The sequence below is a fragment of the Ovis canadensis genome, chromosome 1 (genome assembly GCF_042477335.2).
Source record: "Ovis canadensis isolate MfBH-ARS-UI-01 breed Bighorn chromosome 1, ARS-UI_OviCan_v2, whole genome shotgun sequence".
In the NCBI taxonomy this organism is placed as follows: domain Eukaryota; kingdom Metazoa; phylum Chordata; class Mammalia; order Artiodactyla; family Bovidae; genus Ovis; species Ovis canadensis.
In genome coordinates this window covers 29,601,487-29,621,681 of record NC_091245.1, presented here as the reverse complement: position 1 = coordinate 29,621,681, position 20,195 = coordinate 29,601,487, and the positions used below count along the sequence as shown (strand labels likewise).

Genomic DNA, 20,195 nt, shown 5'->3' with positions numbered 1-20,195 from the left:
CCTCCTGTCTTCTTCCTCACAGGTTATGCTTGGGGCACCTCAGCTACCCTTTACGGCTTGAGTCTAAATTCTAGATGCTGATGGCTCTCCAGGCTACATCTTTAGGGCAGAGTGGTCTCCCGGGCTCCAGACTCATTATCTACCTGTCTCCTGGATATCTCCATCTGAACAGCTGATGGGCTTTTCAAACTTATCACGTGACCTCTTCACACTCCCCACCCACAGACCTGCTCGCCCTCGGGGGGCTCCCAGACTGGCAGACCCGTCACCCACACCAGAAGCTGGGGAGTCCTTTTAGCGTCCTTACATCCTTTCAGCTACCGAGCCCTGGAAATTCTCATCCTTCAGCTTCTCCCCACCTAGCCAGCTCTAGCGCCCTTCACTGCAGCTGCTGCCAGCCCATCACTGAACTCCACCCTTGGCTTTTCGACAATGGCCCCCCTGAGTGCTCTTTCTGAAGCACCAATAGGTCACTCCCTGGTTAAAGCTCCTACCGGCAGACAAAGACCAAGCTTCTTAGCATGACACCCAAAGCCCTGAAAGGTCCAGCCTCAGCGGAGTGAATTAATGAATTATGCTGTCCCTTCTGTCGGAAACACGTCCCACACCTGCCCCCCACCACCTAACTCCTACTTAAACTTGGCCTCCTCCAGACAGCTTTTCCTGACTATCTCCCACTCCATTCCACCCCACCACCACTGGGTTAGTTTAAAAGCTTCCCCCTTTTTCAGTGCCTCCCTGAAGCCTCATGATATCCTGCATTGGACCCCTCTTGTGCCCTGCCTCATCAATCTTACCCTAGATTTTTTTCTCTCTCTTTTTTTCTATTTTGGTAAATACACACCAATTAAGTGTATTCATATTGTAGTGTAACCGTCAGCACCAAAACTTTTTTATCTTCCCCAAACAAAACTCTGTACCCATTAGACATTAACTACCCATCTCTCCTCCCTCAGCTCTGGCAACCGCTGTTCTAATTTCCATCTCTATGAATTTGACTATTCCAGGTACCTCATATGAGTGGATTCATACAACATTTTGTGTCCTTTTGTGTCTGCTTATTTCACATAGCATAGCATAATGTCTTTAAGGTTCATCCATGTTGCAGACATGTCAGATTTTTGCATTCCTTTTCCAAGGCTGAATAATATTCCATTGACTGGCTATACCATGTTTTGTTTTTCCATTCATCTGCTGATGGACATTTGAGTTGTTTCCATCTTTTAGCTATTCAGAATAATGCTGCTATGATCATCAGTACACAAATATCTGTTTGAATCCTACTTTTAATGTTTGGGGTCTATACCTAGGGATGGAATTGGTGGGTTATATGGTAATTCTATGTGCAACTTTTTGAGGAATCACCATCCTGTTTTCCATAGTGGCTAGACAGCTTTACATTCCCACCAATGGTGCCCAAGGGTTCCAATTTCTCTGTATGCTTGCCAATACTTGCTATTTTCTTTATTTCTTTCTCATTCCATAGTTGCCATCAAGATGGTTGTGAAAGTGGTCAGCCCATTTTCACTCCAGCCATTGCTACAGGCATGGCAACCGATTCCAGTATTCCAGCTTGGAGAATCCAATGGACAGAGAAGCCTGGTGGGCTACAGTCCATAGGATTGCACACAGTCAGACATGACCTAAGTGACTTGGCTCACATGCATTGCTACGGTAACACCCTCTCTGAAGCATTACCCCGCAGTACCTCTCCTTAGCTGTGGGAAAGAGCTCTTGTTTTCTGCTCTGGGGATTCTCTGATACCATGGCAAGGGACACCTGCAGAATGGCTGGGCATTCTGCTCCTGCCATGAGGACCAGCTAGCAATAACTCCACCTGGTAGCTTCCTCGCTACTGAAGAGACTTCCCTTCAGTATGGTGGAACATTCTCCCTATAGGAGTTCACTCTCACACATCCTTTAGAATTCAAACATCACCTCCACAGAGAAAGCCTACTTGACCACCACACCTTCCCCTTGGGATCATCCTTTCCTTGTCCCAGTTCATCAGAACATGTTTACCTGTGTGCCTACAGAATTAACCCCATCTTTCTTGCTGGGCTGTAAACTTCACACAGAAGGAGATTTATCTATATTCTTAGCAACTACTGTGATGCCCAATCCATGCCAGATGTTCAGGAAGCCTTTGCTAAGTGCATTATTTTATTCAACATTTAACACATTTTTATTGAGTACCAGCTCTAAAAGTGAGGATAAAACTCCCACCCACAGTGCTTAAATTCTAATGAGGGAAATAGGTAAGAAAAAAATAAACAAACATATGTCAGGTGGTAATGGTTGCTATGGAGAAAAATAGAACAGGATAAGGGAGGAGCAGGTGCCATTCCATAGAGGTCCATTAGGGAGGGTTCTGGTGATGTCTGATCAGAGACTTGGGGGGAGTGAGGAAATAAGGGGAAGCCTTTATCTGGGAGAAAGTGTTCCAGGCAAAGGGAATAGCAGGAGCAAAGATGTGGCAGGTGAATGAAAACAGAGGCATGTTGGCCCAAGGCAGGATGGAGGAGGCCAAGGGGGAACACTCTCCTGGGACTGGACACAGCAGAAAGCTTTATGGAGCCTTCTCCTTGACTTCATGGGACTGAACTCCAGGCCAGGAACTCTGGACAGGAGGTAGGGTAGGTGCAGCAGGAACTGAGGAAGGACCAGAACATCACCATCCTGGCCCCAGCCTGCCCTGGCATGACCTTGCTTCGTATATTCTTGTACTTCCAAGTGTCCCTGGCTCAAGGCTCAGCACATAGTAGGTACTTTCCAGACAGAACTAAACCTATCCAAAAAATTGCCTAAAACCCATTTTGCTACAGGTTGGCTCAGGACAAGTTTATGTCCTTCAGAAGATGTTGTAAAAACACATGTGATTTTTAAACTTAAATCCTTTTCCTTCTTCCTGAGCACCTCTTTGTTCGCTGGCTCTGCTAGGCTAATGACATCAGGAGTAATCATCAATTTCCATTTACAAAATGTTTCTCCAATTACTGTCTCTGAGGAGCCTCCACACAACCATCAGAGTAGTGGCTCTCCATTGTCCAAAGGTGTCAGAACTGTGGGCTCTGCCAGTGTTGACTGACAGCCCAGCCAGTGACTCCCCATCAGTTCCCTCATTTACCAACCTCATTGCACACACAGACTCAGAGAGCGGACAATCACCTGCCCAAAGTCTATCAGCAAAGCCCTGAGCTGCACTGCTCCCATGGAGACCCCCAAAGCCCTTGGGGAAACTTCTGCTAAAAACCTGGGGTGGATCAGCCGGGGCAGGAGCCTCGCTGGGCAGAGTAGTCCAGGGTATAGACCAGAGGTGTCTCCTCGCAATTCTAGGACCCAGTGAGCAGGAGGGGGATGGGCTGCATGCCCAGCATCCGTTTGAACATCCCTGAGTAGGGGGGGTTGGAGGAACAGCAGGGCAGCCCCCAGCCTCTCAGCAGTTGTGGGGAACACAGATATAGAGCTGCAAACCTCTGGCATCTTTGGCAAGCACAACCACCAGGGTTGAGCCCACGGGCCTGAAGTTTCTTTCCTTTAAGTGCCAACTTCTGGAGGCCTGGCCCCCACCAACCTGATCCTCGAGCCCAGAATTTCTGCCCTCTAGTTTCTGGTAGCCGAGTAAAGGAGTGGCCATCCTAGCCTAAGCTGGGAATCCACCTCCCCTTCCCCTCTTCCACCCCACCTGCTTGTTCCTCCATATTTTGGTCACTCAGATACTCACGTGTCCCGTTCTTTTCAGCACCGTGGTTGGGTACTGGAGGTCCACAGGGGAATGAAGATCATTCCCTGACCGTGAGGAGAGGTGCTCACATTCCTGTGGGGCCAATGCACATAGACCACACTCATGCACAGTGGTCATGGTCAGAGAGAAGCAGAGGGGCGGCCAACCAAAGGTCATGGTTAAGGAGAGGCAGAGGGGCTTCCAGGGGACCTCTGGCTCAGACCAGGAGCTCCTAGAGGGCATCCTGGGATGGCTTTCCCAGGCTGAATTTTAGAATATTAGGAGTCTGTAACAGGAAGACGCTTGGGGGCAGAGGATTTCACAGCAGTGTAAGCTCCATGGAATTTTGCCTGGTTTATTACCCGCTTCCTAGAACAGTGCTCAGTACATAGTAGACGCTCAATCAACATGTCCTAAATGAAAAGATAGAAGGGAAAGAAAGAGGGAAGAAGGGGGGGAGGGAGGAATAGAGAGCAAGGAAGAAAGAACAAGCCTAGGGAGGATGTGTAAAATAGCTTGGTGTATTCTGGGAACTGAAAGTACAGTACTTCCAAGCTGTTGTAGTTTAGGTGGTCAGGCAAAGCTGGAGGTGTGATCCTATCTAATCTTACTGTTGGTGGTGTCCATTTCTTATTTCCTTACCTATGCCGGAGTGACTTTGGGGAATGGGATCACTTTTTCCTCTCTTGCTCCCTGTAGCCCCTGGTGTGGGCATGGAGTGTTAACTGCATACAGGTATTACACCTGGGCTGGGTGCTGGAGACACAGATGACTCAGAGTTGGTTCCTTCCCACTCCCCCACCACTACCTCTGGCTGGGGAGAGAGACAGTAAACAAAAGGCTACAACAATGGGCAGAATGAACAGAGAGCTACTGGAGGTTAAGCAAAAAACTAGACCAAGCAGAGGGTTAAAGGGATTTGGGAGTGAAAAACAGGGAAGTTTTCATGGAGGAGGCACTGGAGGGGATGTAAGCCTTAAAGAATGATCAAAGAAGAGGGGTGGGGTGGGAGACACTCCAGGCAGAGAGACCAGGCCAGAGGAGGTGGTGGAAGATGGTGCGGGGGAAAGGTCCATTGGGAGATATTAGGAGATCCAACAGAGAAAAGTAGCCTGGGGGAATGGATGGAGGACCCAAGTGAAGAGAGCCATTGCTCCCAAATTTCCAAGTTCTGCCCACCTGTCATGTTAGTCCCTCAGCTGCTCCACAGAGACAGTGCCCTTCCTGGGTAGGGTGTTTGCTTCTGATCTGACTGCATTCTGGGTCATTGTGCTGGGGTTGCTGAGGGGTCCTGCTTCCTGCGAACCCATCAGTTCCCCTCTCTCCAGCAGGTTGGGAGGCTATGGCACCTGCCTTTCTCCATCTGCCTGGGCCCTCCTACTATCTCTTTTAGCTTCACCACCAACCTACCAACATTCTCTGTCAAGTTCCAGGGAAGGGCAGACCACAGGGACAGAGAGCCTGGCACAGGTTCCTCAAACGCATGCCACACCTGTTCTGGAAGGAGGTACTCGTCCTTTTTTTCAGGGTGGGGTGTGAGGAAAGAAAACTATAGAAAGGAAATCTTAGTGTCACAAAACATCAGACTCTAAAAAGATATTAAAGATCCCCCTTTCCCATTTGACAGATGAGGAAAATGATGCACAGATATACCTGTGTTGCAACCCTGACTCTGACAAAGCATGGCCAACTTGATAGAGACAGGGCCAGAGAAGGGCAGTATTTTCCTTGAGCCAGGACCTAACCCACACTCATGATACTCATAATTTGTGGGCCTTGCAGACCCAAGATGAGTCAGGCTTCTTGTGAGTCAGTCTGTTGACAAGCCATTCCTGGCCATTCCTAGCCCATCAAAAATAGAAGTTCAGGGGAAGGGTATGAGCAGGACAATTTAATTAGTGTGGGCTCTAAGGTACCTTAAGTTAGCCCTATTAAATTAAACCGCCTGGGGGAAAAATAACTGTAATTATTTCCTTCTCTCCCCTATCGTTGTATTTCAAGTCCCTCCCAACCTCCATGCTTCCCTCATTCACAAAACAACCTTTAAACTAGGAGCTAGCACACAGACAACCAGAGACTAGGAGTGTTTTCTTTTTTCTACCTCCTTTCCCTGCAAGCTCTAGGTCCCAGCAGAGAACAGAGTGCGTCCAGAGTCATTGGTAGGGCCTGGCTGTATTCTAATTTAGGGAAGCTGTTACACTGAGTAGAACATTATTCCAAAAATGCACCCAGAGTCTCCTTCCTGAACCAATGCCGTCTATTTGCTGCAGGGGCATTTCTTTTTAAAGCCCCTTCTTCTCTCATCGACAAATCAAAATAAGCAAACTTTAATGGTAGTGAATTATCCCTTATTTTGTTGAATCTAGTTCTGAGTTTTCCTACTTGAAACATGTTTTCCCCAGGACACTGACCTATCCTTTAATTGTTTGGTGAGAGGCATGTTAGGGGGAGGGGCGTTACTTGTTTATTGGAACAGCGCAGTTAAAAAAAAAAAAATCAACCTAGGCTAACAGTTTCAAGGCTCCCCTAAAGATGTATCCAAACAGGCAGCCAATCAGCGCTTACACAGCTTTTTCTGCTTGACTCTTTTAAAGAGACAGTGTTTTATCACATTTAAAGAGAACCGCGCTCTAAAAACAGTCTGAAAATGGGGGAGTCTTGCCCTGTTTGGTTGGTTTCTCGTCATAAGAGTGTCTAATGAGGGACACTCAGTGTGTCCTCGGGTTCTCGGCGTGGGCAAAAAGGAGTCAGGAGCAAATAGCTGGGTCACTCTGCCAGCCCCCTTCAATTTCCCATTGTACACCTGGGTCACTGACAATGGAAGCTTCCCCTCCCCCCACGGCTGGCTCTCGTACCCCACTCCCCAATTTAGCTCCATTTATTTGAAGTTTGCAGATTTCTGTGACGCGTATTCCGCGCAGCGGGGCGCCCAGGTGACAGCCCCCTCTACCCTGGAATGGCACCATCTCTCCCGGAGAAGCCGAGGGGCTAACTTGCTAGGGCGGGCAGACCTTGGAAATTTGGGATCAATCACTCTCCCTTCTCTTAGCTCAAGTCTTCAGTCCCTTCCCCCAGGTTCCCCAAAGCAGGCCAAGGGCCATTTTCGCGCGACTCCACTTTGGGGTTTTCCAAAGTATTTTAATGATCTAGTAAAGGAGCAGCCGCGCGCCTCGGCGCCGGCTCGAGCCGCCCAGCTCCCAGCGTGGAACCCCGGGCCCTGCGCTCCGAAGCCAGACTAGGCGAGAGGGAGGACCACGGGCGGGGCGGCCAAGGGTGGGGGCGAGTGGAAGTCTGGGGAGGGGGTCGGGGTCGGAGCCCACGGGAAGGGCAGGCGAGGGGGAGGGGGAGATCAGGGCTGGGCTGGCGCGGGCTGAGGCGGGGGGAGGTGAGGGGCAGATAAGGGAGAGGGACGTGGCGGGAGGGAGCCGGCGGTGCTCGGCTCAGGGGTCCGCGCCCCCTCCCCTCCGACTATGCCGCAGAGCCCCCCGCCCCCCACCCGCTCCCCAGCGGTCCACGCCGCGGAGACCGCGGGTCGGACCCCCTCTTCGCGGGTGCCAGGAGACTAGAGCTCCCCCTTCTCGATTCGCGTCCTCTCCCTACATCTAGAGAAAACAGGCTCGCGCCCGCGGACACCCCCAGTTCGCCCGCAGAAGCAGGGACAGCGGCTCCTCGGTGGCGGCCTCAGCGGGGACTGCCGCGGCTGGGCGCTGACAGGGCGTCCCTCCCGGGCCGCCCTGGGCCCGCCCCCGCGCGCAGATTGGCCGAGGCACCAATCAATCGCGGGACGTTGACGCCCGCCTCGATCCCTCGCCGGGGTAGCCACGTTCGGTTGAGCTCCAAGTAGACCAGCGGCGGCGGCGGCGGCAGCGGTGCAGGAGGCGCAGAGGGCGGCGCAGGCGGAGCCGGGCGGGCGGGCGCGCGAGCGAGCCAGCGGGCAGCCGGGCCGGCGGGCGAGCGGCGGCGGCGGCGGCACCGGCACTCCAGGCCGAGCCGGCGCAGGAGGAGTTCCAGGGCGATGGGGCCGCGGCCGGGGCTGACGCTTTGACAGCTGGAAAGAGCGCGGAGCCAGCGCCTGGGGGGGAGGGAGGGGAGCGCGGCGAGGAGAGCGCGAGCGAGTGTGCGAGCGAGCGCCGGGGAGGGGGCCGGGAGCGAGGGGGCAGCTCGGGAGCAGCCGGAGCGGTAGCGGCGGCGGCGGCGGCGAGGAGGCTCGGCGTCCTCTTCTCTGCAAACCATGTTTGCCAAAGGCAAAGGCTCGGCGGTGCCCTCGGACGGGCAGGCTCGGGAAAAGTAAGCCCTATTTTCCAAGTGGCGGCCGCGCCGCCGCCGGGCTGCGGGCGGGTGGTGGGAGGCAGGTGGGCGGGCGGGGGCTGCTGCGCTCCGGGCCCCGGCGCCGCCAGCCTGGCCCCTTCCCGAGGCCGCGGCGGGCGGCGTGGGAGAGCCCATTGTTGGGAGCCGGCTGAGGTTGGGGCGTCGGGGGGCGCCGCCGGGGAGGGGGCATTTGGTGGCCCCGGGGCGTGCCGGGCGCGGGGGCCCGCGGAGAGGGGTGGGCGAGGTCCTGCGAGCCAGCCGGGGCATCCGCCCCGGCCGGGGAGCTCGCGGCGGTGACCGCACTTTGCCCACCGGGCGCGAGCAGGGGGCGCGTGGCTTCTTGCAGCCCCGAAGGCTCCTTTTGTCCGCCCGCGGCTTGAGGAGTGCGTGGCGGGGGCTTTGTTCGGCCAGGAGCGCTCTGCCTTCCCTGCCCTCGGCCCCACCGCCGGCCCCGCGCCCTCCGGGGCGCCGGGCTGGGCAGGGACAGCGGCGCCGGCTTGGCCCTAGCTTGGGGGACAGTTGTTTTGGGGGGAGGTGGTGAGGGCGGCGCTTTGCTGCCCTCTCCAGAGCGCGGAGCACCCCGGAGTCCAGGACTGAGTCTCCCCGGACCCTCAAAACTGGGGAGAGGGTGGGTTGGTGGCAAGGAGTAGGTCGGGAAAAGAAGCGAGGCTCTGGGGTCGGGCGGTTTGCGAGTTTGAGAGACCTAGGTGGGTTTGGTCCCGACGCTACTTGGAAGTTCAAGTTCGGGGGCTGCTCTTCAGCCCCCGCGGCTTGAAGTAAACGCGTCTCCTGGTACCCACCCCCTAACTGCTCGCACCCTTGGCCCCAGGCAGGACCAAGCTAGCTGCTCACCTCTGGTCGGGGCCACAATGGGACAGCACGGACAGGGTTGGAAGCCGGCTGGTACGGTCCAGGAGCGAGCACCAGTGTGATCTGACGCCTTCCCTCTCTCTCTGTGCCCCCCTGCCCACTCTCCAGGTTAGCTTTATATGTCTACGAATATTTACTGCACGTAGGAGCACAGAAGTCTGCACAGACCTTCTTGTCAGAGGTGAGTGGAACTCCCCCAGTCATCCAGTTCTTGACACCCCCTCCTCCCCATCGTTCTTAAAGCCTTTGTTTTCTGGAACAGCCACTGTGGTCACCATTTTGAATTTTTATCACCTTTTGGCATTTATTGTTGGTTGGTCTTCACAGCCTTTTGGCTCCGGGAAGCCCCCAGCCCACCCCTTCCTTCTGCTGCCCTGAGCTGTCTCTGTTCTCTCCATTCTAGATTCGATGGGAAAAAAACATCACGTTGGGAGAACCGCCTGGGTTTTTGCACTCGTGGTGGTGGTAAGTTTGTGATAGTTTTGTGTGTGTGTGTGTGTGTTTTGTTCTGAGCCCCCCGGGGTCCAAGTGAACAAAGACAGGGGGTCTGGAGCAGGCTCCCTGTGCTTTAGTCCTCAGCATTGTAGAGAGCAGGGTGCCTCTGGGCCCTCAGACCAGGACTGGCAGAAAAGGGAAAGGGCAGCAGAGGTCGATGCATAAAGTTTCTGCCTCCTCTTTTCCCACTGGTGAGAACCTACTAATCATGCCTAGTGTTGCAATAGAAATGCCTTACTTTTACATCTCACTCTGAAGCAGTAAGCACGGACTTGGAAAAAACCTGAAAGGATTTTTGTCAATTCTGCATGCTGCTTTAATTAGAGGGAGTGGGGGTGGGGCAGGACCGGTGGCTGGGATACCAGGTCTGTTTTACAACTGGCCTGTCCCTTCCTTTTTCCTCTATAAGCGAAACTTTGAGAGAAAGATCCATGGGTACCTTTTCCAGGCACCCTGAGAAAGAGCAAGAGGAGGTTCCCACTTCCTTTAAAGATACTGATTCAGACTGACTGGATGTTCCCGCCCCCAAACCCCCACCCCTCTAAATAGCCCTGAAACCTCCAGGTTTCATTTTACTAAGACCTGGCATATGCCTGTCGTTGGTAGTTGGGGGCTGTTTCTGTGACCCTCTCCCCAGGCCCCTGGGCCCTGCCTGCCTGGGACCACCAGAGATCCGCTCCTGGTTTGCAGCCCCCCAGGAGGGAGGCTTAGGTTTAGCGGGAGCAGTTGCTTTGAGTAAGACTTGGGTGTTTTGTGAGACCGATCGGTGGAGTCTTTGACATCTTTTTCAAAAGGAAAAGAGAGCAGAGTGGTTTTTGATATTTTGCTGCAGTTCAGTGCCCCATCTTGGGATCTTAGCACTTTTACCTGACCGCCAGCTCGGGTTACTGTTTCAAGTGTCTTTGAGATGCAGGGGGATGAAGTGTCTGTTCTAACTTGCTGCAGAGAAGATGAGTTTTTAATTACTTCTGCCAACCTCGCAACTGCAGAGTTGGAGGCGTTTGGTGTGGTGTAAGGATTCTACCTGTAGGAGTGGGTGGCCTGTCTTCTGCACTTTTGTTTTCCGAGAGAAGTTGTGTGGCTGGGGCTGGCCGGTCTGGCCACCACGGACTTTGCAGACACTTAGGCTTATGAGTAAAAATTACTCAGAAGGGGCCAGGGAGTTTGTCGTGTTAGAAATGTAGCATGTAGAGGAAGTTAATCAAATATGTGCAGCCTCAGAGCACAGAAAGGAATGTTCTGCTGTTAGTAGGAGTAGACTGTCCTCCCTCTACAGTTAATAAAAGTCCCCGATTATCCTGTTCTGTGCTTAATCACTGCACCGACCCCCCCCCCCCCCCCCCCATATACAACTTCTCCAACCTTATCTCTGCCTTGGGAACTAGAGTGTGTCGTGCCGGGCTCCGGCAGTGGGGACTCTGTGATTTGACACTGACGCCCGAGCAGATGACCACAGCCTTTGGAGTGGGAGGAAGCGGTGGAGCGGATCTGAAGAGGGCCAGGCTGCGTTCCTCGCGCACCTGGAGTGAGATGCTTGTCCGCTGACAGATAGAACTGGCAGTTGAGATGGTTTCTTCTGGGCTGGCTGTTTATAATGACGACAGGAGCTCTGGTCCAGGAGTCAGACCTCTGCTCTGGTGCACACTTTACCCTTCAGGCGAGTTCCTATCCCTGGGCCTCGGGCTCTTGACCTGGAGAGGGTTTCTAAGGCTGCTTGTTGATACCACTGACGACCTCATGTTTGTATAGGGTTTTGTTGGTTGACAAAGGATTTGTCTGTCTGTTTTCACATAATGCAAAGGGTTGGGGTGACCATACAGAAATCACAGAGGGGAGTTAGGCTGGGAAATCTCCCCCCAACCCTGCTTTTGCTGGACAAGTGGCTGTCTGAGGGGGGGTGGGCTTCATGTCATTGTGGAAAAACAAGATACTTGATCATCCATAACCTCACCTTTGGGTGATGGATTTATGTTCTTTGGGCAGGGGAGGAATGGTTTTTATATAGGAATGCCTTGGGGGAGGGCCTAGGTGAGAGTGTGGGTGAGCTGGCAGGGGTCTGTGGTGGCCAGACCCCCAGCCCCAACCACACAACTTCTCTCAGAAAGCAAAAGCACATAAGACCCATCACCCACTCCTACAGGTAGGATCCTTACACCACACCAAACGCCTCCAGGGTATGGGCTCTGGGTTAAGAACCTGGAGATTCTCTTTATTGCCAGAGTCACCCAGGTTTCTGTGTATATGAATCATAGTCGTGACTTTGACAATTTAATCCTTTAATGAAATGCAGCCATTTGGGATGGAGGTGGGGGTGTTCATATGAGAGATGAGACGGGCATGGATTTTCACCCAGATTCCTACCTGTCCTCCTTGGGCATCCGTGCGTGTGTTGCACTAATGGGCTTGAGCCTTCATTGTCCTGTGTATAAAGTGGGAATAAAATCACCCACCTTACAGCTCTTGGGGGTTACAAGCAGTGTCATGGGCATGCACATAGTAGGTGCCTGAAGGGTGAGAACAATTGCTCTTACTGCAAATGCCAGGCTGTCAGAAGAGGTTGGGTCCATTTTGTTTTGTAGACTGAGTTTGCCCAATGAAGGCTGAAAAGGTAGGACTGAGCCTTGGGGAGACCTGGTGCTGTTAGTACCATGCATTGTACACTTGCCATTGGGCACACAAGTAATAATTAGTAACCTGATCTTATTTTATTTTTCGACTTGCAGCGTATTTTGGGACCTTTACTGTGCAGCTCCTGAAAGGCGAGACACTTGTGAACATTCAAGTGAAGCAAAAGCCTTTCATGATTACGTGAGTAACAAATTTTTAATCCTGGCAATAATTACAGGTTGGATAGCTTGAACTTCTTTAGTACCAAAAGCAAATACACAGCCAGTTGGCAGTGGTCTTTGTTTTCTCCTTGCCTTTCTTTCTATCCTCCCCACCTCTCTGCTTCCCTTACCCTGTACCGTCCTCCGGCAGCTGTCTAACTTGGTAAACGGTATTTCATAATGTTGTAATTATGCAAAAGAGCATAGACACCTATCTGGAGCATTAAATGGCGTTGTGCAGGGCTCAGCCCTGTGGGGTTTATGTTCTGATTGAGCAGTCTGCTGGGGAATGGGGGTGACCAACCCTATTTGGTGCGGGTTTGTGAAAAAGTTGACCACAGTCAAGAAAAATAAAAAGCAGATATGAAACTTTTGTTTTGGAGTAGAAGGTGTGTTTTGAGTGAGACTTTGGTGCAATAGATTCTTAGGTTACTTTCCACAGAGTGATCTTTCAGATTATGTTTTTGGGGGTGTGTGTGTGTGTGTGTGTGCACATTCGGAGAAGGCACCGCACTCCAGTGAACTTGCCTGGAGAATCCCAGGGACGGGGGCGCCTGGTGGGCTGCCGTCTGTGGGGTTGCACAGCGTCGGACACGACTGACGTGACTTAGCCGCAGCAGCAGCGTGTGTGCACATTGTGTGTTTGTGAGTGGGGGCCTTGTGTTGTGTCCACCAAGATGTATACTTTGAGGTCCTTGGCTGGTGCATAATACTGTGTTCAAAATGTTCTTGTGAAGAAAGTTAGATCACATTGTGTAGTGCTTTGTACTCTATCAATCCCTTTCCCTGGGTAAGTTTCTTAAGAGTTATGAAAGGCATATAAGAGAGAGATCTACTGCCTGTCCATTTCCCACTGAGTCCCCCCTTAAAAAAATTGGATTCCAATTGGGGTGGAGTCAGATTTTCGACTGTTTCAGGTGAAGCAGGTTAGGATCTTCTGGAGGTGGGTGGAATGGAAGGGGAAGGGTCTGAAGATCTTCCCAGCCTCCTTTGCTTCCTGTTGGTCTTGTAGAAAGTTAAGTGTTTGTGTGTGTGTGTGTCTAATGTGTGTGCACACGTGTGCACTCGAAAGGTGGGTTATTTGATTTTCCACTTGTGCTTGAGGTGGGGAGGAATGGTCCCTTGAGCTCCAGGACACGGAAGTTGGTTTTTGGAATGTCATCAGGGACCACCCACTTGTCCAAGCCATGTTCATCCCCTGCATGCAGTTTGAAACTGGTCTGGGAGTCCAGAACCCGTTTGGTTGAGTTTCACAAGTGGTCAAGTCCCACGCCCTGAGTATCTTTGTGGTGAAAATTTCTCTGTGTAGTATGAGGACTTAGAGACGCCACTGGAGGCTCCCTGATTTTGAGAATATTCAATGTGATGAAATTTTGCTGACTGTGAAGTTAATACTCCTTGGTGTGGGATGCTGAGAAGATTGACCAGTTCTTGTGCCCTCTCCAGGGCTGAAGGAGAGAAGCTGGCAAATGGTACTTATGGCCTGGTGAACTTTTAGTAATAAAAGGTGAGAGGGCTGGTTCACTTGTGATGTGGTTCTTCTGGGAAAATTGGTGGTGGTGATCATAGGGTTTCCTGAGCTGGAGGCTGGAGGATGGGGGCGGAGGCCAAGAGTTACATTAGCCATATAAAAATACTTGGGGAATTTGACCTTTCTACTTAGTAAAAATCGTGTGTGTGTGTTTGTGTGTGTGTTCTGTGTTTAAACCTGTGGACAGCCAGTTCCTCTGTGGCCTGTATTTAACTGCTATGCAGATGGTTCCATCTTAGAGTAGGGATTGGTGGAGATACCTATTTCAAGTTACTCTCTTGACGTAGGATGTCTATGCTGTCTTTTAGAGAAGTTAATGATTTTTAACTAAGTTTAGCTCCCTAGTAAATAACGTAAGATTCTTTAGTAGTTTGTGGTTTGGTCCGCAGTCTTAAAACAGTATGGTGGCAGTGAAAGTTTGCATGGGTTTTTTTTCAGTAATTTGTTGAGGGAGGGCCGCAGAATTGTGTAGAGATTGCTGAAGTTGGTGTAGACCTTTAGAAAATGCTAGCAAGGGCTGAAGTCACAGGGATTGAGGCCCAGGATTCACAGATCTTGGGATCCTTCTGGATTGGGATCCACTTGATGTGATGTGATCTGAGAGTCAGGTCACGTGAGAGGAGGGCTGGAGTGATGACGGGGATGGGAACGGACCGACCATCTTTATTGTGAAAGAGTTACGGGGGGATGGGCATTGAATTGCAGAGATGACAGAGAAGCAATGGGAATTTTAAAAAATATTTAAGAAACTGATGAGAAGGAACCCTCCCTCTTTTCTCTGTGTCCTTCTCAGATCTTCATGTGGTCCCACAGCTACCGTCTTCTTTGCCCTAACTTCTTCCAGCTAGAATTACTGCTGCAGCCTCTTCCTGGGCTGCCTTCCTCTTAACTGGAGTGAGTGCCTCTCTTACCCATCGTGTCACCTTTTAGCTTCTTCGGGGAGGACTTCAGGGTACTTGGCTGCGTGCACATGCTGATCACTTCTTTCTCTCAGTGTCTGTACAAACCACCTGTCCAAAGCCTTTGTTGATGGTTTTCGATGTGCTGGGCCCCCTGTGGTGAGTGTTCTAGGTTCAAGCTCTCGTTTCAGGCTGCCAGTGGCCCTGGGAAAGAAGGCATTTTGTTAGCTCTATTCTGCAGATAAAGAAACCGAGGCACAGAATGGTTATCATAGCTGTAAGAGTTAGGATCCAAACACAGGTCATAAGTGACTCCAGAATCTGTGTTCCTAACACTGCTGAGACTTGGCCCCAAAGGTCCACGGCAGATGTATTTGCACTATTCCGGCCAACTTCCCATTCAGGTTTGTCTTTCTAACCACAGCTTATTAATTTTTTCCATACTAGAGCCTAGTTATCTACAGTGCTATTCATTTCTATAGCTCCCACAATACTTTGCACATGGTAGGCATACATACTGAATGGATGAAGGGATTAAGAAACTGTGGGTAAGAAAAATATACCCATTTTGGGGTATTTTGGTAATCTGAGGTCAGTGAGTAACCTGGTTTGGAATAGCTGGTAGAATATTGGAAGATGGTCTTTCAATGACTCATTTTTGCTGGGTCATCTTGAATTAGGTGATTTTAATATGTGTTAATGTGTGTTATCTTAAATCCTTTTTAGAAGATAAAGTGGAGTGTAAATAAGAGTGTGTGCTAACTGGCCTTCTGTTTTCAACCAAGGAAATTCAGAGGTTCTCATGGTTTGTCCGTGAAGCTCAGGTACTTGCTTGGGCCTCTGTGGGTAGTGAGTGTGTGTGGGGCGCGGGTGAGAAGGGACTCCCACGGGACTGGGAAGGAACTCATCATGGAAGATCCTGCTCTTGGCTTTCCTAGGGAAGTAAATCTGTGTTCCTGGCAGGTGCTCTCCGCTTCCTGGTGGTGGGTTAAGGTGTGGTGACCTCAAAGGTGCATCTCTCTGGTCCAAGCCAGGCTACAAGGCTGGGAATGAACCAGGTGACTCAGTCAGAGGAGACTGAAATTTTCTTTGAATTGGTGAGTTTTTATTTGAGTCACAGTCTATTTCCGCCCCTCCACACCTGGCAGCTTCAGTTTGCTTGGCTCATTGTGTATAAGCCAAATTGCCCTGACGTTGACCACACATAACTCAGAGGGATGCGGGCTCAGTCCCTGGAATGGACTTTTCTGAGAAATGGGTTTACCTGAAGTCAGCAGAGCCCTGAGGCCATGGGAGGAGTCTCACAGGGACCCAGGCTGCGGTTTCCTTGCTGTTCTCCTGTGGCCAGAGCAGAGGTTCTCAGATGCTGATGAAGCCCTTGGGTTCTCTTAGACACCAATGTCTGTCTGGTCCTGGCCTTTCTTGGAGTGGACACTCCCACCCACCAGCTCAGTGTCTGAGTTGAAGGTGCTGGAGAGCAGTGACACTCAGCTTGCTCTACTTTACGGAACTCTTTATCATTGCATGATTGTAGTTTGACTTCATAGCTGCCAGGTGAGCAGGTTTTATTATTAAACCTGACCCCTATTTTACAGATGAAGAAACTGAGGCCTGGAGTTGAGATGGCTTGTCTGAGGGCATATAGCTGGGAGGTGGCAGAGCTGGGACCAGTTCCCAGTTTTTCAGATTCTACCTCCTAGCTTTTGACAACCTTCATTTGATACAGAATTCCTACAAAACAGAGGGAAAGTATTTGCATTTGACCCAAAGCGGGCCTGTGTATAGTCACTGAAGAAATAATTCAGGGGAGAATTAAAGCCCCTGTGAGGTGAATTGCAGTCATTGGCAGAGATGGGACCCAGGCTCTGGGAAGGGAGTTTGTTATGTTGCAGTGGCTGTCTTGGCAGGAAAAATCCGAGAAAAGCTATGGCCTTCCCTTCCAGAAAACGCGTGTGTCCCCACAGAGGAGACTCTGTGCAGGATTTCAGGAGGCTCATGGATGCTGTCCCAAGCCCCACCCGTCATCCCCAGTGAAGAACCTGGGGTTCAGAGTGGACGTGGAGTCCATGACCTTGGCAGGTGTTGAGCCTCAGTTTCCCTTTTCTGAAGATTTTCGACCCCTTTCAGGTCAGCCTCTCTCCTACCCTTATGCACACCCCAGCAGGACTCAGCTGACCCCCATACCCTGCACCCCCAGCTGTGAGCCTGTCTCTCCAAGTGGGTTGGTTAAAGTCAAAAAGCGCCCCGGAGTCCTGGGTGTGGACGGGAGCTGAGGTATTTGTGGCTCTGTGGCAGGGGTCCAGCGTCCTTGGTGGGTTTGAAATAGCAAAGTGATATTTGAGAGGGCGCTCCTTGGATGTGCTGAGCTGAGGTTCCTGCCAGGCGAGGAGTGTCCACGGCTGCCAGAACCCTTTGGGAACAGGGGCGTGAGAGGGTGGCATTGCGGGCAGGGGCAGCTCCGAGGAGCTGGGGGCGTGCTCTCCGCCGCGATAAGCCAGCCTAGCCATCTGCCCAGAAGTCCTGGCAAGTTCACGGCCTTGTGTTTGGCTCTGACCCTTGGCACCCTTGTGTGGCAGATTATAAAAACAAAACATACACACAGTTGTTTCTTTCCCTGCTTCACTTGGAGCTCAGACCATGTTATGGCCTTTCTTCGGGCTCCCGCCCTGTTTGTTGCAGCTCCTCTTAACCCCAGAGGCTGCCAGACTCCTCCATCGGTAGCTAATTAAACACTAAATGAGTAACTGGAATTGCTTTTTGCCAGAACCCGGGCAGTGTGGCCACCTTAATGGGTTTCAAGTGGCAGCAAGACCCCAAATTGCAAATCCTTGCCCTTTATTTCAAGGCGGGAGGTGGGGCGGGGGGAGTGGTGGGGACCCAAACAAAGTTTTTGGCAGTGGTCACTTCATTTGAACTCCAAGACCAGCCATGCGCTCCAGTCTGTGCATAATGCCATCTTTGTTAGCTAAGCCTTTGCAGACTTGGACCAAGAGTTAACTGAGTGCCAGCCACCACTCCAAGGGAGCCGGGAGACACCCAGCTCTCCCTGCAGCATCCCTTAGGCCATTTAGATTTTCCAAGGGAAGCGGGTTCTCCAGCAGGGACCTCAGGCCAGAGCTGCCTTGCCCCTTCCCTCGACCTTCCCGCCTCTGTGGGTGAGTGTGTGTGTGTGAGCGTGAGCTTAAGCCAGAGCAGCAAAGGGGAGGCGTGTGTGTTTGAGGGCCTGTCAGCCAAGATAACAGAAATGTTACACTAGCTGTAGCCTTTATAATAGTGTCTAGGGTTTAGAGTATTTAGAAAAATTAATCTTTTTTAGCTTGGTAATAATTCTGACCACGGCACAAGTGCATTAGACGATTCACATAAACTTCTTTAATACATGTTGCTGGAAGCTTACAGCAAATAGACAATAATGATTGTTTTTGATTCGCCAGGGTAATGGGGTTTTCTGTAGTGTTGCTGAGATGAGTTTTAGAAATGTTTCTCTCCGGTGTTACGATACCTGCGCCCCAACCCCACCCCGTCCCCCTGCTCCCCCACCTTGGACCCTGAATCCCCTGGATTTTGAAGGGCTTGGGTTCTGCCTCGTGGCTAGGATGGACACCTGAGTTCTCGTTCCTACTTTGTCATTTCCTGGCAGGGCAGACTTCTGAAGCCTTGGTGTCCCCATCTGTAGAATGGGGAAATGGTGATTCCTGGATGGGTTTGTTGTGAGGGTTCAGTATGATTGTATATGTAAAATGGTTGTCTCTCAGTGGCCAGGGCTTGATGAGTTAGTTTCCTTTCTGTTTAAAGCCCTAAAGTTTTCCCCCAGAATCTTTTAATACGATGATGATAGCAGCATATTTTTCTGGGAGAGCAGGTTGACGCTAGTGAACTGGACACTTAAACTACCCACTGATGCCCTCTGGTGCCTGGACTCCTCTGCTGTGTCTTGGAGCCCTCCCTTCAATACCAGTGTCTTGTCTCCCCTCAACACCCCTGTCAGGGGCAGAACAGGCAGTCCTGGCATGGGCTGGCACTGATAAATGGTCCCTTGAGGCATCTGTGCCCCTTATCTGTGTTGGACAGAGCGGTCCTGTTCCACTCCCGTGTGTGGCTGCTGAGTTGTTAGATGGGAAACGCTTGCAACTTGACACGAACAGAAACCTGAATGCAAATTTGTTTCACACGCTTTGTTAGCTGGAGGGGTCTTTACTTTTCAAGGTCCATTCTCTTAACTGTGAGGTGGAAACATGGGTCATCCTTGCTCAGCCCGCCGTGAGGGTGGCTGTGATAAGGCATGGAAGACCATCCAGGAAAGGTTAACTGTGGGGGTAGCGGTGGTGGTGGTTTTGTCCCTTAGTTGTGTCCGACTCTTGCAACCCATGGACTGTAGCCCGCCAGGCTCCTCTGTCCATGGGATTCTCCAGGCAAGAATAGTAGATTGGGTTGCCATTTCCTTCTCCAGGGGATCTGCCCCACCCATCGATCAAACCCACATCTCCTGTATTGCAGGCAGTCTTTTCTGCTGGGCCACGAGGGAAGCCCAGCTATGAGGGGCCTGCTTATAAATGCTTGTAAGGGTGACCAGACTCGAAAGCCCTGCAGTCTTTGTCTTCTTCGGTATGTATGTTGCTCTGGCCAGCTTCGGGCTTCACTTGACCGTTGGATTGAGTGAGGAGTCCGTACGAAGGGCCTTAGGGAGAAGGCGAGGAAGGCATGTGTCAGCCTTTGTAGGTCCACCGGAAGCTAGTTCTGGGCACGTGGGCTACCATCTCTGTCAGCTTCCTGGGAGGAGCCTGAGGTCTTGGTCAGCTGACCCCCAGACCAGGAGCAGAAGACACTTGCCAAGTTTCGAGGTGTTGATTCAGTCCAATTACTGAGTGCCTGAAGTGCTCAGTGACTAGTGGAAATGCTACCTTGCTGCATTTCCAAGCTGTGTGAACCTGGGCACCTTAAGTAACCTCTCTGTGCTTCAGTTTCCTCAAATGTGAAACGGGGTTAATAAAGTTGTACCTATCTCATGAAGTTGTTCCGAGGATTGGATGAGCTTACGCAGGCACACACATTAAACACACACACATGCATACATGGTATGTACAGTGCCTGGCACAGCGTAAGTGCCACACAAACGTGTACTATCATTCTGTTTTTAAATTTGGGCCATGCCATGCAGCTGGTGGGATCTCAGTTCCCCCAACCAGGGATTAGAGCCTGGGCTGTGGCAGTGAGAGCATGAGGTCCTAACCAGGCAGCGCCTGGTGCTGTCATTCTTATTATCTCACTTGAGGCCTGGTACGAGTTCTGGCTTTCCGATGGCCTAAAGGGAAGCAGCAGCAGGACGATGCTCGTGTGAGAGGTGTGCTCCTGGCACGCACGAACCACCTGTTGGTTGATGAGCACTCTGGGTCCCTAGGTTGGAATCCACCTTCTTCAAGCAACCACAAGTGACTGGGAGAGGGGATTCACACATGCAGCCTCCAGACCAGCCCTGCTGCTTGTGTGGATGAACTGCTGACTCAACGCTCCTGGCCAGCACTGGCCTGTGATGTGTAGTC

General features: G+C 51.5%; 1 protein-coding gene across 2 annotated transcripts in view; it reads left to right on the top strand.

Moving 5' to 3' along the window:
• Window positions 1-7,513: 7,513 nt before the first annotated feature.
• SSBP3 (single stranded DNA binding protein 3) overlaps window positions 7,514-20,195 on the top strand; it is a 164,635-nt gene continuing 151,953 nt past the window's right edge. Inside the window, exons 1-4 of one of the 2 annotated variants that reach the window (XM_069592500.1) lie at window positions 7,514-8,011; window positions 9,011-9,083; window positions 9,306-9,367; window positions 12,121-12,205. In XM_069592500.1, coding sequence (XP_069448601.1) covers window positions 7,956-8,011; window positions 9,011-9,083; window positions 9,306-9,367; window positions 12,121-12,205 — 276 coding nt within the window. In that variant the 5' untranslated portion in view covers window positions 7,514-7,955. The remainder of the gene's footprint in view (window positions 8,012-9,010; window positions 9,084-9,305; window positions 9,368-12,120; window positions 12,206-20,195) is intronic. The other variant, XM_069592492.1, reaches the window with a different exon arrangement.